Genomic DNA, 16,135 nt, shown 5'->3' with positions numbered 1-16,135 from the left:
TAAAGTAGTCGATATTAACATATATGAATAACCATTTCAAATGTATTGTGTTTTATACTCAGCAAAAATAGCCTGTTTTTGACCGAAATTCCAGAATCGTCAGATCTAGATAGCGTGTGTATGTTTATATGGTTGTCAATGAACGGGACGCTAAAAATCATTTTGGCTTTAATAAGATTGTTCCAATAAATAGGCAAGAATAAACCTGGTGTCCTCCATGTTTCCAGTTCTTTCAAACAACAAAGAACTTGAATGCGACAAGCTTGTAATCACAACTTCAGAAGAGGGAAGTAGGAAATTTCCGATAGCGCGTGAGGTGCGAGGGGTGCTTCTCAATGCTCATTTTGATGCTTCCTCGTTTCCTTACTCCTCCGTCCTCCAGCTCGTGACCCGGAGACCAATCGAACTAAGCCATCTCGAAGGGTATCTCAATTGTCTTAATTGCACCGCGAGAAGGCGAGGAGCGAGGATAGACAGGTGTATCCTTCCCTCGCATTCTAAGGGGGTGGAGCTGAGACATGAAGAAAGGAAGCAAGGAAAGGGAACAAGGATGCACAAATAAGAAATGAGAAGCACCCGAGGAGCAGTATTTCAGGGTGGGCGGGCCTACCTGGTGCAACCTGGCAGAAATAAAAACATCAAAACGTTTGTTGAGATTGGCTATGACAAACTCTACCACGCCTGAAACCACCAAGTGGCACATTTTCTGTTTTCAGTAGTGACACTTGCATGGTGTTCGCTTTATTTATTTTTTGCTCAAGAAGTGGATTAGAGTCGACGCCGATAGCCTCGTGGGCAGCGCACTGACATGTAAAGCCGCTGCGCTTTGGGCGACCCGAGTTTGACTCCGGCTCGCGGACATTTCTCGGTCCCACTTCGCTTCCTGTCTGCTTACTGTCCTATCATAATAAAGGCAAAAATAATTCTATATCAAAAAAGAAGTGAATTAGATGTAATATTTACAGACATTTGAATTTAACACCCAGAAACACTTTTATCGAATAGCGAATATTTTCGAATATTTTATCGAAGGTATATGCTGCTTAATACGGTGTCTTATAGGCCTATACAAGAAGAATGATATAAGCATATATTATTTTAATCAATTTTAAATAATTATTTAAGTCTATTTTTTTTAAATGACAGAAACATTAAGATTACACAAAAAGAGATAAAGAAAGATAACAGAATTGAAGGTGTCTGAATAAACATGAAACCTCATTGTTGTCAGCAAAAATCTGGCCAATAACAGATAAGCTGTCACTGATAAGACATGCACTGCATCAAAGTACACACCTATATAAGTTTGAATTTGAAATAGCATACTATCATACTACTCTTACTAGTTCTGTCATATCATTTTGTTTGTAAAGAAGTGTAGCCTCGAAAAACTGAAAATAAAGTATTCCAAAAAAAAGAAAGAAGTGTAGCCTCAATCAGCATTCGTTTCAATTTGATTATTCCCTTAGCAAATTTAAGAGGAATTTTGGCTCTTAAAATATTCACTGGTCAGAGCCATAGCCCAGTGGTTACACAAAAAAATGGTGCTCATGTGGGCTCAAGAGTTTGAGTGTGGTTGGACCATGTTTGATAGATCTGGATTGATGGCGCATCAGACCATTTCTGGCATCAAAGCTGAAGAGACAGATGGTGTGTGACAGTATTCTTCTTGACCAGCTGAGAACAATGACTGTGGACCAGCTCCATGATCTTGTAAATCAGTGGCTTATTAGACATCAATACAGGAGGACTCAGAACATCTAGTAAAAGTGCACTGCACACACCTCTGTTTCACTCTTGACAAACTGAGTAAATCGAGACCTCGCCTCACCATAATCTAACTTTAATGGGGCCCTCCCTTAGAAGTATTACATTGCCTGGTAACAAACCACAAATCATGCAGGCTGCTCCGTTATGGCATTTAGAGTCTAGGCCTATAAAAAAATAAAAACAGTGCTCGGCAAAAAAAAAAACAGAGCTGCTCAAAGCTGTGGAGAACGACAACAGGGTGGACACCCTATCAGATAGAAGATCCACCTGTTAACTCCTATCCAGTTACAAAAACCTTTTTCTTCATGTGATGCAAACGTTGGGTTGAAAAGGTGTGCAATCCTGAATAAAGAATAAAGTTCAACATATAATATGTGAGGAAAACTAGCCGTTAGCATTTCATCTCAAAAGTAGGAGGCTTGAAATGTGCCATGTTTTTTGAGGCAATCATCTGAGCTGTAAAGGTGTGTTCACGCCATGTCGTAATTACTGTAACGACTGAACTGTAAAAAGACTTCACGTGCTTGTAGAACTTATAATTACAACGTGTAAACACGTAATTTTCTGAGAGCTATGACTTGTACCACATGGTCACTGCACCACTTGTATCCAAAAGTACCGCGAGAGCGATTCGAAAGCATATAGAGCTTTATTTACGGTAATTGGGTGCAACATCAATACCATGACTAATCATTCTGAAACAGGAAATGATGTCAAGACAGCACTGATTGGTCGAATCGCACATAAAAACCATGCATGCTAGCGCTTGACTAGCAACTATCTTGGGCTGTGATGTCAAAGGAAGCAGACAGAAAATGTTTTCAATATTTACACTTTTAAGAGTCCAACAAAAAACATTATCTACCTTGATAAAACAAAATAGAAGCGATTTATCCAGCTTATTTTTTACATAAAAGTGGGCGTGGCCACTTGTAACTTGAAAATGCGTAACATAAGATGTACAAAAACAGCACATTATGCTGCTTGATGTCATAAGCTGGTATTTTTTTTATTATTATTTTAATTTATTAACATAATCATAAACGCACTAGTTTGTAGTTGTACGGTTTACTTCATTTCACATTTGAATGGCCATCACTGAAGACCCTGTACAGACCATGATAACTAGCAAAACGACTCAAACATCCAACTTTTTGTGACCCAATGTTGTTCGTCTTGGTTTCGGCGTCAATACCTGACATCAATAAAAGGACGCAGGGGGCATTAACACACATTAATCCCAGGATACACATTGTGAATCCACAAATCAATCTGTTCTGATTTGATTTAAAAATAATAATAATAACAGAAAAGCCAATTGTCTGCGTTCACACTGCGTGGTTACCACGCAAAACCAACACGCTATGAGGGTTTTAAGTTACAGCAGGAACATTAATCTCCCCAGAATTCACGCCGTTAAACCTCAAATCCTTAAATCCTATTATTCCATCCTCCCTTAAAGTGTATAATTTGCCTCGTCTCTTGCCGACCAGCGTATTTAAACGTCGTGGGCTGGTGTGAAGAGCTTCAAGGGCCTCTCTTGCCAGGAAAGCCCAATATGGAAAACAAACCTTGTGCCGCTCGGGCTTCTGATCAAAACACCATTTGTTCTCTGTCACTTCTGTGTCATTTTTTAAAGATATTCTCCAGTTACACTCCGTAGCATCTGCTAAATCCAAATCTCACACGAATATGAGGCAATTTGTTAGATGTTAGACTGAATTAGACACTTTTATATACTGATAATGCTTTAGAAAGCTCTCTGACACATGGCATATTTCACTCAGATCAGGAAACAGGCGACCCCCTGCTTTTTTAAAGAGCAAATTGTTGGCCATGATGTTGCCATCACAACGTCCAGCAGCTAAAATGTCACATCACCTTTCCCGACATGCCTAAATCACCAACAAACTGCTGTAGGGAGAGCTGAAGTGCGTTGTTCCATCCACCTGTTTGCCTACAAGCCACGTTTCCAGGTTATTAAAGCACGTATATCATAATCAGTGTGCCTTATTTTTGTAAACAGGAAAGCTGGGAGGAAATTAAGTTAGATGCATTTTCTTTAGACAGTGTGGGATATTACAGCCATCCTTCTGTGTCACAAATCACATTTACCTCACAGTCAGACTGAAAAGATGGTGCAAATATTAGGCTACTCACCCTTAACAGGCTCCCTATTGTGATGCATTTAAACACAAATCTGCCTTAAAAGGATCAATATGTCTAATTTGGTCACATTATGATGCTTAATACCAAAATAATACAGCATACCTGAGATAACGCAGTGGCTCTATGGTCTCAGGGTCTTTCTCGTTGGAGCTGTGGCTCATCTTGATTGATTCAGTAGCACTTATCTCTGGCAACAATCACCCCGTTATTGCTCTCTCTTTTCTGACTGTGTGCCCTGCTTCTGTCTGCTGCCTGATAAACCCAGGCTCCATGCGTAGATCAGCTACTCTTGCTGGAAGTGTCAGCCAATTAAGAGGCAGGGAGACACCGGGAGTGCCGTCTGATTGGCTGAGCACCCCTGATGCTGGAGAGCTCAGGCAAGCATAAACCACATCCCTTTCAGATGTAGCATCCTCAGTCCGAGAGTGTTAATATGTCTATTTCAGTTTAAACACTGTGCTGTTTTGGCACATCATCTATGAAATACTACTGGTCATGCATATATTCATGCATTGAAGTATTCATATTCAAGGTTTTACCATTTAGAATGATTTTTGAGAACAATATAAGACTAATTCATTTCAATTGTGATTCTACTAACATATAAACATAACAATGTTGCATTTTAAAGTACTTAATCTTATTATAAATATGTATTATTTAGTTCATTTACATTGAACATGAGCAGTATGCAATGTTTTAAATGTGTTATAATTAATGGAAACAAACCTGGATTAATGGAGATGGCTACAGTATTAGCGCCACACTGCCGTTTAGAGGTCGTATCGTGTCATTGCAGGCACAAAGTTCTCCTATTAAAAGAATGGGGAAATAAACACAGTAAATTGAGTTAATCGAAAACTAATGAGACGAATGTGTAAATGTACAATTAGAATCAACTTAATGACTAATTGCATCACTCACCGGCCATAAACCTGATGTAAGCGCCAAAGTAGGGCTTCGAAATAATACGTTGAGGCTGAACAAACTGCATTTTTGGTTAGTGGATTATGGACGTTTCCGTGAAATAAACTGTTCCCAAGACATATTGGTATCTCGAATATTCAACGCTGGTCTCTCCTTGCACATCTTTAAAATGATGGTTGTAGAATCATTAGGAATTGAATGAACCTTTTGTTGGCGCGAGGAGTCCATTGTGTGTGGAAGCCACTCATCATTATAGAGATCAGTGGTGGAAGCCTGTTTCCCGCCTCAATAGTGAAAAATAAAAACGTCATTGTGAATTAGTGTTTAAAGTAGGCTAAGTCACATTGTGAGATATTAATAGAGGACGAGAAGAAAATGACAAATATGAGATATTAAATCAGAGATGTTGTTACCTTTATTTATTTTTTTGTCAGAAAGTCGGACACTGCCATCCATAATTGGTCGGGGTGAAAAACACTTCCTTTTTTATTTTTGACTGGAGCAGGGCGAGTCAGAACAAACCAAAACGATTTAAATGTTGCTGTGTTTATGTCTTTGGGCAATTTTGACAACAGTCAACAACAGACAAAAAACTTTTTTTTAAACGATCAAACAGTCAGTCTAACTTGAGAAAAATTAAGCAAATACAAAACTATATCAGACGTTAATTGGGATTTAATTGAGTAAAGATAAAAATCAGTGGGCTAAATGACTGTTTCTTAACAGCATGTTTTGTGTGTAGTGTTCCCACTGATCTATATAATGAAAAACTGCACACAGGTTGTAATTCAAGCCCTAAGTAGTAATGTATAAGCACATTGTCGCCCTTCTCATGTTGTTTTCTCCGAGGCAAGAGTAATGTTTCTTCAAAAAAAATTTAAAATAAACTTAAAACAGTCACCAGTAGCCTATAAGAAACCTCAGAACAACAATAACCACAATTAAGTGTCCAATAGCGACACCATTTGACAGCTTCAAAAGAGCTTTGTGCAGAGTCCGTTTAGTTACTTACATTAAACCACACAATTTGTATTATGCATTTCCTGAACATGTACTTGCTAACTAATCAAACACTTTATTTGAACAAACTACTGATCTGTAAAACACAATCAGAAAGAGCTATACTTTAAGTACACATATACAAGGAATTTTTCATCAGTGACAAATCTTTCACTGTTTTATTTGACTGTTAAAATTGTTTATCTGCCAAGTTTAACAGCTCTAATCAAGTGATGTTCAAAAACTGTCAAACCATGTGCATAATGTTGTGTAAATGAAAACTTTATTTGGCTTTTTGTGTACAACTTTGGAGAATTCCAAAAGATCCTGTCAGGAGGAGAGAATGGGTTATAAAGCTCAGGAGGCAAAACTTCAAGGTATATGATAACCTTGGGGTCCTGTGGCATTATTGTAGATCCCTGTGGAAAGAGCATAAAATGGTAATACATCAAGTCTTTACACAGACTGCAAAAGGACGAAGGGCTACATCTAGGCAACAAGCTGAGATCAGCTCATATAGATTGGCAAAGTCAAAAAATGAAGGTAAACCTTGCTGCACAGACCCTAAAGCGCCAGTGTGGCAGATGCCCTCCGGTTATGCGAGCGACACCTGCAGTTTGCTGGCTGTGAGCCAACGTGTAAATTCCTGGAGACATTCGACAGCCTTTTTGATCTGATGAATTTCTGATGAATTCCAGAAATCCCATCGCCAGGGGATTTAAAAGTCCCCTGAGGCCCGTTAATGAAAACACCAACATGGCCTTCTTAAAGGTCCCATGACATGCTACTTTTTGTAGGCTTTAATATAGACCTTAGTGGTCCCTAGTACTGTATCTGAAATCTCTTTCCAAAAATTCAGCCTCGGTGCAGAATTATAGCCACTACAAACCAGTCCCAGAATGAGCTTCCTTCAGACAGGCCGTTTCGGTGTCTGTAGCTTTAAATGATAATGAGGAGGAGAAAGGCGGCGCAAGGTGGAGGGTGGGCGTGGCCTTGACCATCTTGCGCAACGATACCATGCATGTTTGTTTATGTTGGATATATTGCAATGGCACGAAGACACGCAGTCGTTCAAGCATTTCAGTTTGACCCAGAATCTGATCCAGATGGAGAAGTTGCAACTCAGCAGCTCCAGCAGGACGTTTCCGAATGGTAAGTTTAAAATATTATGTTTGGATACGGTACTTTATTCGGATGGTTTACAGTTATTATCATGTAGCTAACGCTAACCTACTGTTGCCTTTTCATGAGAGATCTGTAACGTCTGTCATTTATCTTATTACAATTACATCAAGCTCTGCGATCTTGAAATGCGGATATCGCGCGCGCCATATAACCAACAGGAAAACGGTTATCCAAATAACAAAGACGTGTACAACACTCGCGTTACAGTGTGTACATCCAATTATTGAGCAATTATTATGCTTTGCTCGCTCAAAAGCCATTATGTCTCTCGTGGACAAACTAAAATCGCGCGCGTGCGCGTTCCTGTTTCCTAGCTCGTTTTCTCATGGGCGAGAAATATCCTCTGGGCGGGCAAAGCAGAGAAAGGGGAGGTAACATTTCTCCTTGTAACGTCATAAAGAGGGGATTCAAGATCAGCCTGATTGAGCCTCCATTTTCTCAAAGGCAGAGAAAGATAGGAAAAGCTCGATTTATACCGATTGAAATTTCTAGAAACTTGGGGACCATATACAGGCTAGGGGAACTCATATTAATGTTAAAAAACCTCAGAAATTGAAAATTTCATGTCATGGGACCTTTAATGGAAGCTTACAATTACATTAGTGGATTGAAAGAGCCAGGCATTAACGGACGACCCCTTGTTGAAACAGGCAAGAAAAAACTGCCTTCCTTGGCTTCCTGGTGGAAATAAAAAGTTTTAAACAATTATATGTGAGACCACAGACATCGCAGTAACAATATCTGCTGACCTACAAATTTAGCCAGGACCACCTTGAGCTGTTTTTTGCTGCCATTCGCTCAGCTAATGGATGTAACAACAATCCCACAGCGAGGCAGTTCAAGTCAGCATTCAAAAGAATGGTAGTGAGACATGCCATCAAAGCCAGTGGCAACTGCTCTCCACTGGACAGCACAGGAGGCACTCGAGGCAACACCTTCTGATATGTTGTCATTTCGGCGAAGCGACACGCAACCTGAAGCAGAAGAGAACACGGAAACAAATATCACCAATACATAGTCAGAACAGCTACGAAGAAGATTCACTGCCCTACCTGTGTATCAGGACTCAGTGTAGAGAGCTCTTTCCAAGATGAGTTTGGGACACACCCTCATCAACACGAAGTCCCGAGGTGGACTTATCAGACCATCAGACAGTGTCCTAAAAATCTGCAAAACAGCTGAGAGGTGTATTCAACAGCACTTACTCACAAGGCACATCTCAGAATTGGACAGCGATATTAAAACCAGGCTAGGTTCTGGAACTCCATGGTGGCTCTGCACTTAAGGAACTTGAAGCACACGTTCAACCTAGAACAATCATATTTTCCTTCTCATTAAGTACATTGCAGACAGCTACACCAACATCAGGCTCCCACTTCCTCGCAAAGGAAACATCACACTGCAAACGGCTGCGCAAAACTCCGGGTAAGCTTGTTCTGCACAAAAATCAATAAGATAAAGAACAGTTTCAATTTCCAGAAATCCTTGCCAGCATGAATTCACTGAAGATTAAAAAAAATGAAACCTCTCATTTTAAACCTTGACCATGTCTGTCTCTTTATCTCTCAAAAACAAACAAGTCTAAGTAAATTTTTGAATCAAATGTCAGTTTTACAACCAGTCTACTGTAATGTTAGGAAAAGTATCTGCATTGTTTTTCCTGACAGAGCTGGTGCCATGCCATCCTGATCATGAGCACACATTGTACCATCCCTTCAACTGACTGAGGCAAAAACTTTACAAGCAACGTAATTCAGGTATTCTAATGATCACATTTTTTTATTACGAGATATATAATTCGTTGTTACAACGACTTATTTGTTCCCTTGTTTTAATACATAGTGGACACGTTGAACTAATTCAATCCATTATTTTGATTGAACGAATTACAACGTGGCCACAATATAGTAAAACGAGGGAACAAATTAGTAAAACGTGCTGAGGTATTATTAATTCGTGGCCACGAAACAATATTCACCAATTCACAAAAATATAGGTCTTTAGCATTCACTATTTAAGTAATAGTATCATCATCTTTATGCACCAACTGTTATCAGCTGTTTTTCTTACCTGTGAAGATAGCTCTTCAGTGAACGCCGACAGATTTGTTTTCCTTTTGCAAAGAAATTGCCGTTTTAGTTAACGTTTTGGAGTTTTAACTAGCTACACTGCTCTTAAGCTACACGGAAGTCCCATAAGTGAATAGAGACTGGACACTTAAAAATGTAATATTATATTTTAAACGTATATTTTAACGAGGAGGTTAGCTTCTTCTTCATTCATTCATTCATTCATTCAAGGCCAGGGCAAATCATAAAATAAATCACTTCATCATTACTGCCACCTGCTGTTAGTCTAGAGATAGACACTCTCAAGCTCCTCTCCCCAGTATCAATTTTTTTTATATATATATATTATAAAAATAAAAATAAATAATAAGAAAAAATTTACGACTTTAAACAATCCATTTAAATGCTTAGGATGTTTGCGTTGTAAGGATGTACAGGGAGATTTTAGATTTAAAGATGGTGTCTCGTTCGGCAGTGTTTTCTCAGTCAAATCATAACATTTCCTACTGATTAAATAGAACGCGCGAGCTCACAAGGGAATTTGGCGGCGATGTGACGTCACTGCTTGTGACGTCATGAGCTATCCAGTCATATGATCAGGGGGTGTTCCATTATGACATCACAAAACAAAACACTGTATGCCAGTGCCTGTTAAAAGAAGTGATCCAAACTCAATTCAAGGTTTCTCAACTCCAGTGAGATATACATCCATATCCATGATGCCTGTTGATCATGTTTTTAAATCCGTTGGCTACAAGTTCATTTCTTTGATTGGTGAAGGCAGTTTTTCCGAAGTCAGACTCTACTCCTCTCGGAAGCACCGCTGTAACGTGGCCATCAAAATCATGGACCGTGAAAAGTTCCCAGCGGATTTCGTCGAAAAGTTTGTGCCAAGGGAATTGTCGATTTTAGGACAAGTGAAGCACGACAACATTATCAAAATGTACGAAATTATCGAGATGCCCGGTAGGCGAGTCGGTATCGTGATGGAAGCTGCTGAAAAAGATCTCTATAAGAAGATAGTTGAAGTGCATCGTATCCCAGAACGCCAAAGCAAAACCATGTTCTCTCAGATGGTCAGTGCTATCAACTACCTCCACCAGGCAGACATCGTCCACCGGGACCTCAAATGCGAAAACGTACTGTTGACAGCCCAAGAACAAATAAAGATTTCAGACTTTGGTTTCGCCCGGAGATGTCACGACCCATCAGAGCTCGTTAACACCTTCTGCGGTACTTTAACCTATTATCCACCGGAAATCATCATGGGAAGGCCGTATGACCCGAAGAAGTATGACATATGGAGCCTTGGGGTGATTCTATTCTGCATGCTGGCTGGACAGGTGCCGTTCAATGCAGCCAGTCAGTGTCGACTTCTCATCCTTCAGCAGAAACCTCTGGTTTATCCGGATAACGTTGTTTTTGGGGAACCATGTCGGGAATTATTCCGTGCTATGCTCCAGTATGATCCTCCCAAACGTGCAACCATTCAAGAGGTGGCAGATCATCCGTGGCTGAAGAACTAGAGCTAATAAAACAATAGCCGCGTTTCCACTGTCGGGTCAGTGCAAGCCAGGGCTAAACAGCGAGCCGGGCCTCAAGCACCGGACGCCTTCCTGGATCAGGCGTCATACAACCCCACCCATTTCAGCGGGAAGAATGAAGTTCATTCGGACAGTAAAGTTTTGGTGTTGCTTGGTGGAAGATGAGGCAGCAAAGCCAACATATTAAGATGGAGATTCAGCAGTGACTACGCCGAAAGCTAATGTTGGCTGCAAGGTCAAAGACAGCGATCCAGAGACGTGCGATTCGGTTACAGCGAATGCAGAGTCGCCAGCAATGGATGGAAACGGTAAATATTTTTGTTTTAAGTTAAATCGTATCTTGTAGTCTTGTGTAGTGTATCATATAGCACGGAGTTGTTTTTTTATTAGCTTTCATTAACTGTCTTTACTGCTGAAAAACACAAATAGTTTGCTAGCTTATCATATTTTGCTTGCTTGCTACATTAAAATAATTAGGAAGTAACTTAATGTTAGCATTTCGTTCTATTATTCGTCGGATGATTCATCTGTTTATACTCATGTTTATGTATATGTATTTATCTTTCTTATAATTAGGAAAGTAATGTTTACAGTATCACTTTGCAAGAATGTTCATTTGTTAAAATTAATGTATTAACATGAACGAAACATCAGTAATATTTTGTTTCTATATTTGTTCATCTTTGACAGTCTTTAGTCGTCCCCATTCTTGTTCATGATCAGCTGTCCATTTGAACTCGCCTTTATCACGTAACAGTTCTCTCAAATAAACTGTTTTTGAGGACAAGTTTGGTATGACATTTCTGACGAATTTGATCATCCCCCTCACTCTCAATAAAGCCTTTCTGTCTGTGGGTCTGGGCATTTTGAGTATTGCTTGTATTTTACTCTTGTCTGGTTCCACACTGCAAAAAATGCTTTTCTTACTTAGTATTTTTGTCTTGTTTCCAGTCCAAATATCTAAAAATTCTTAAATCAAGTTGTTCTAAATTCAATAAATTCTTAAATCAAGATCTTTTACTAGATAAGTAAAACTAGATAAGATATTATGTCTTGTTTTAAAACAAGATTATTTTTCTTACCCCATGGACAGATAATTTTGCTTGTTTTAAGCAAAAACTCACTTAATTTTCATTTATTTCCCCTGAAAACAAGACATGATATCTTATCTAGTTTTACTTATCTAGTAAAAGATCTTGATTTAAGAATTTATTGAATTTAGAACAACTTGATTTAAGAATTTTTAGATATTTGGACTGGAAACAAGACAAAAATACTAAGTAAGAAAAGCATTTTTTACAGTGACACCCCCTTCTGACAGCTTATCTCCTAGGAATGTGATTTCCTTTGCTCCAAACTGACATCTTGTCCTTATTCAACTTTAGCCCATACTTCCTTACTCGCTGTAGGACGTCCATGAGCCTCTTGTTGTGCTTTTCTATTGTGGATCGATCCCCACAATACAATGTCATCCACATAAACCTTTTTCATGGCAACGGTGTGTTATCCTTAGCAGCGGTCTGTTATCAAAAAATAACAGACCGCTGCTAAGGATAACACACCGTTGCCATGAAAAACAGCGTTGCTATGGACGCAGGATTCTTACCATAGAGACGGAACGGAATTTTTTTTTAGCGGAAGCAATACAATCGATTTTAAATCAATAAACTCCTTTTTAAATCAATATTTTCGCGTCGGGGTCCTGATCAGCCTGTCGGGGTTGTATTCGCTATAACAACCGCCTCGCTCTACATTATCTCTTACATGTTAACTAATGAAACCTTATTGTGAAGTGTTTCAATGTTTACCTTTCATTATAGTAGCCTAGTCCTCGGAATATACATCTATTTATACATTTATGTACATGTACAGATCTGTAACATAATTATGGAATTAATGTTTACATTTCATTCTATTATTTTTCAGATGATGCATCACTACTACACAAGCAATAACACGCAGCTGCAACGCAGATCTAAGGACGTAGGCTTCCTGTCGCCGCCTTCAGCCCACTGTTCTGCTGTTCCATCCGGCGTGCCATATCCTTTAAGTCACACTTTTTCTAAAAGAGAAATTTCCAGGCGTTGTTTCAAATGCCTCACTCTAAATGCGCCTCGTGCAGAGGCCCTCTCGTCGGTGGAGACCGTCACATCCTCTGCGCTTCCTGTCTGGGCTGTGACCACGTGGAAGCTGCACTCGCCAAGGGCGGCTGCCCTGAGTGCGACGAGATGGATTTCACCACCCTGCGGGCTCGACTGGCTGTTTTCGCCAACGACGACCACGCGCTTCCCCCTCTCTCTCTCTCTTTGCTCGAGCCGCGCAAAAAGAGCGCCGTTCACAAAGGATGCCAGAGTGGACGGAGACGAGCGAGCACACGCCGGCCCAGTCCCCGCGTGCCTCGCTCTTTCCTAAGGAAACCCCCTCGCTGGTCCTGTTCACGTGCGCCCCCGTTTCGCGCATCATGCAGAGCCCTCTCGAGCTCTCTGCATGACCCAGACGGACACTTTGAGTGAGTTTCACAACGCTCGCTGAAACTGCGTCACTCACATCGGCTTGAGTGTCAAGAAAGAGAGTGTTTGAGTCCCGCTGAGGCCGGACCAACCTCCATTTCTCACACATATCCCAGTCCCCTCTTAGTTTGGGCGGCTGGAAATGTCAATATTGCAGCTAACGTGCTTGTTATAAAACATGCACACCTGCAAACAAATGCTGTTTTTACAGGTGACACAAAACATGCTGCTCTCTTCTCTGCTCACGCTAACTGTCTTATGTCATTCCCCCTTGTGGCTCAGTGTTGGAATCTAAGGCTTTTGCGCCATAGACCCGTGTTCGAATCCCGGCTCTGTAATACGGAGTAAATGTACATTTGTCAATGAGAGCAAATGATCTACGACTCTAACCACGCCGTTGTGAACAGGAGGGCGCGAGGGGCGGGTCGCTTTCTGTTTTGTAAGAAAGCTGGCCGCGAGCGCAGTGAATATAATTTTCACCTGCTGCCAGAGCCGGGATTCGAACACAGGTCTGGCGCAAAAGCCTTAGATTCCACCACTGAGCCACAAGGGGGAATGACATAAGACAGTTAGCGTGAGCAGAGAAGAGAGCAGCATGTTTTGTGTCGCCTGTAAAAACAGCATTTGTTTGCAGGTGTGCATGTTTTATAACAGGCATGTTATCTGCAATATTGACATTTCCAGCCGCCCAAACTAAGAGGGGACTGGGAAATGTGTGAGAAATGGAGGTTGGTCCGGCCTCAGCAGGACTCAAACACTCTCTTTCTTCCCTAAGCCGATGTGAGTGACGCAATTTCAGCGAGCGTCGTGAAACTCACTCATAGTGTCCGTCTGGGTCATGCAGAGAGCTCGAGAGGGCGCTGCATGATGCGCGAAACGGGGGCGCACATGAACAGGACCAGCGAGGGGGTTTCCTTAGGAAAGAGCGAGGCACGCGGGTACTGGGCCGGCGTGTGCTCGCTCGTCTCCGTCCGCTCTGGCATCCTTTGTGAACGGTGCTCTTTTTGCGCGGCTCGAGCAAAGAGAGAGAGAGAGCGGGAAGCGCGTGGTCGTCGTTGGCGAAAACAGCCAGTCGAGCCCGCAGGGTGGTGAGATCCATCTCGTTGCACTCAGGGCAGCCGCCCTTGGCGAGTGCAGCTTCCACGTGGTCAAGGCCCGGACAGGAAGCGCAGAGGATGTGACGGTCTCCACCGACGAGAGGGCCTCTGCACGAGGCGCATTTAGAGTGAGGCATTTGAAACAACGCCTAGAAATTTCTCTTTTAGAAAAAGTGTTGCGCAATTTATGTTGACGTAATTTAGATATATTTTTAAGATGGAAAAATGCGGTTTTACAGATACTAGACACGTGACTTTCAAATGAAAGATTGGTATCAAAGAGTACACCCAGGTTCCTAACTGACGACTAAGACTTGACAGAGCAGCCATCAAGTGTTAGACAGTTTTCTAAAGTTATTGCGTGAGGATGTTCTTTGTCCAATAATTAGAATCTCTGTTTTTTCAGAATTAAGTAGTAGGAAATTACTAGTCATCCAATTTTTTATATCAGCTGTGCATTCCGTTAATTTTGTGAATTGGTAAGTTTCGTCAGAGCGTGAAGAAATATAGAGCTGAGTATCATCAGCATAACAGTGAAAACTAATTCCATGCTTCCTGATGATTTCTCCCAAGGGTAGCATGTAAAGAGTGAAAAGCAACGGTCCTAGTTCTGAGTCTTGTGGTACGCCATACTGAACTTGTGATCGATGAGACATCTCTTCATTTATTGCTACAAACTGATGACGGTCAGATAAGTATGATTTAAACCATGCTAATGCAATTCCACTAATGCCAACATAATTTTCGAGTCTATTTAAAAGAATGTTGGTGGTCAATAGTATCAAATGCAGCACTAAGATCGAGTAACACTAATTGCAAGATACAACCACGATCGGATGATAAGAGCAAATCATTTGTAACTCTAATGAGAGCTGTCTCAGTACTATGGTACGGTCTAAATCCTGACTGAAAATCCTCACAGATATCATTTATTTCTAAAAAAGGAACATAGTTGTGAGGATACCGCCTTTTCTAGTACCTTTGACAGAAAAGGTAGATTAGAGATCGGCCTGTAAATGACTAATTCTGTACGATCAAGTTGCGTTTTTTTGACAAGCCGTTTAATCATAGCCAACTTAAAAGTTTTTGGTACGTATCCTAATGACAAAGATTGTTCAAATTTACTACCCTTTCGTTATGTTCGTGGCTGAAAACAGCCACTACTTTAAACTGCTGTAAAAATGTATCAGATAAATATTTTTTTCTATTTTTTTTGCATAAATCTATTAATCAACCTCAGTCCTGCTCAAAACTACTAAATGTTTTTTAAAAAAATCAGGATTTTAACTCTTTAATTGCCAAATTCATAAATGATGTCACCGATTTGGGGGAAAAAAAAACACAAAATGACTTATTTTCAATATAAAATGTGAATGTGGACTGGATTTTTTTTTTACCTTTTATCACTGTCTTGTACATGTCAAAGATTAGAAACAACATTGGTTTTGATGCATTGTTAGTTTTTGTGTAGCATCAGATTTTAACTTTTTCTCCCTCATTTACTGTTTGTGGCTGTTTTTGCCCCATTGACTTCCATTATAACCACATTTTTGGATTGCAAAGCCATGACACCATATAATCATGCATTTTTGATTGTTGGTGGTTTTCCCTGTTGGGAAGAGGTAAAATTTGTAATTTTTACTGTTGATAACCAGGTGGCACCATTAAAGGGATACTCCACCGATTTGTCATATTAAACTATGTTATTCCCTTAACTAAGATGAGTTGATACATACCTCCCTCGTCTCAGTGCGTGCACTAAATCGCTCTGTCTTGCGGCGAAACTTTGTTAGCACTTAGCTTAGCCCAGTTCATTCAATATGGGCCAAGCAGAGAAGCTACCAAACACCTCCACGTTTTCCCTA

At 40.5% G+C, this 16,135-nt stretch overlaps 2 protein-coding genes and 1 long non-coding RNA gene across 4 annotated transcripts in view; 1 reads left to right on the top strand and 2 right to left on the bottom strand.

The window, feature by feature from the left end:
- Positions 1–4,214, bottom strand: part of yjefn3 (YjeF N-terminal domain containing 3) — a 38,597-nt gene extending 34,383 nt beyond the window's left edge. The window contains exon 1 of the mRNA XM_082138905.1: positions 4,042–4,214. Within this exon, the coding sequence (XP_081995031.1) occupies positions 4,042–4,100 (59 nt within the window). The 5' untranslated portion in view covers positions 4,101–4,214. The remainder of the gene's footprint in view (positions 1–4,041) is intronic.
- Positions 4,215–7,778: 3,564 nt separating this feature from the next.
- Positions 7,779–9,259, bottom strand: LOC309475927. The gene is made up of 3 exons (XR_014197887.1): positions 9,121–9,259; positions 8,103–8,486; positions 7,779–8,024 (listed from the first exon to the last, which is right to left on the bottom strand). It is a non-coding gene; the product is annotated as an uncharacterized lncRNA (long non-coding RNA).
- LOC309475904 (testis-specific serine/threonine-protein kinase 6-like) lies at positions 8,622–15,282 on the top strand. 2 transcript variants are annotated; one of them, XM_082138887.1, is made up of 2 exons: positions 8,622–10,971; positions 14,844–15,282. In XM_082138887.1, exon 1 carries the CDS (start codon positions 9,758–9,760, stop codon positions 10,643–10,645), a length of 888 nt encoding a protein of 295 aa, XP_081995013.1. In that variant the 5' UTR covers positions 8,622–9,757; the 3' UTR covers positions 10,646–10,971; positions 14,844–15,282. The 2 variants fall into 2 exon arrangements, with proteins under 2 accessions (XP_081995013.1, XP_081995012.1); XM_082138886.1 differs by lacking the exon at positions 14,844–15,282 and adding an exon at positions 12,590–13,196.
- Positions 15,283–16,135: the final 853 nt, after the last annotated feature.

This window comes from Leuciscus leuciscus, assembly GCF_965113295.1.
Source record: "Leuciscus leuciscus genome assembly, chromosome: 15".
In the NCBI taxonomy this organism is placed as follows: Eukaryota; Metazoa; Chordata; class Actinopteri; order Cypriniformes; family Leuciscidae; genus Leuciscus; species Leuciscus leuciscus.
Note: the sequence above shows the minus strand (reverse complement) of the source record. Positions and strands in the feature narration are given on the sequence as shown.

Bases quoted from the DNA above. Each gene is read 5' to 3' on its own strand.
- LOC309475904 (XM_082138887.1), top strand. From the start codon at position 9,758: ATGCCAGTGCCTGTTAAAAGAAGTGATCCAAACTCAATTCAAGGTTTC.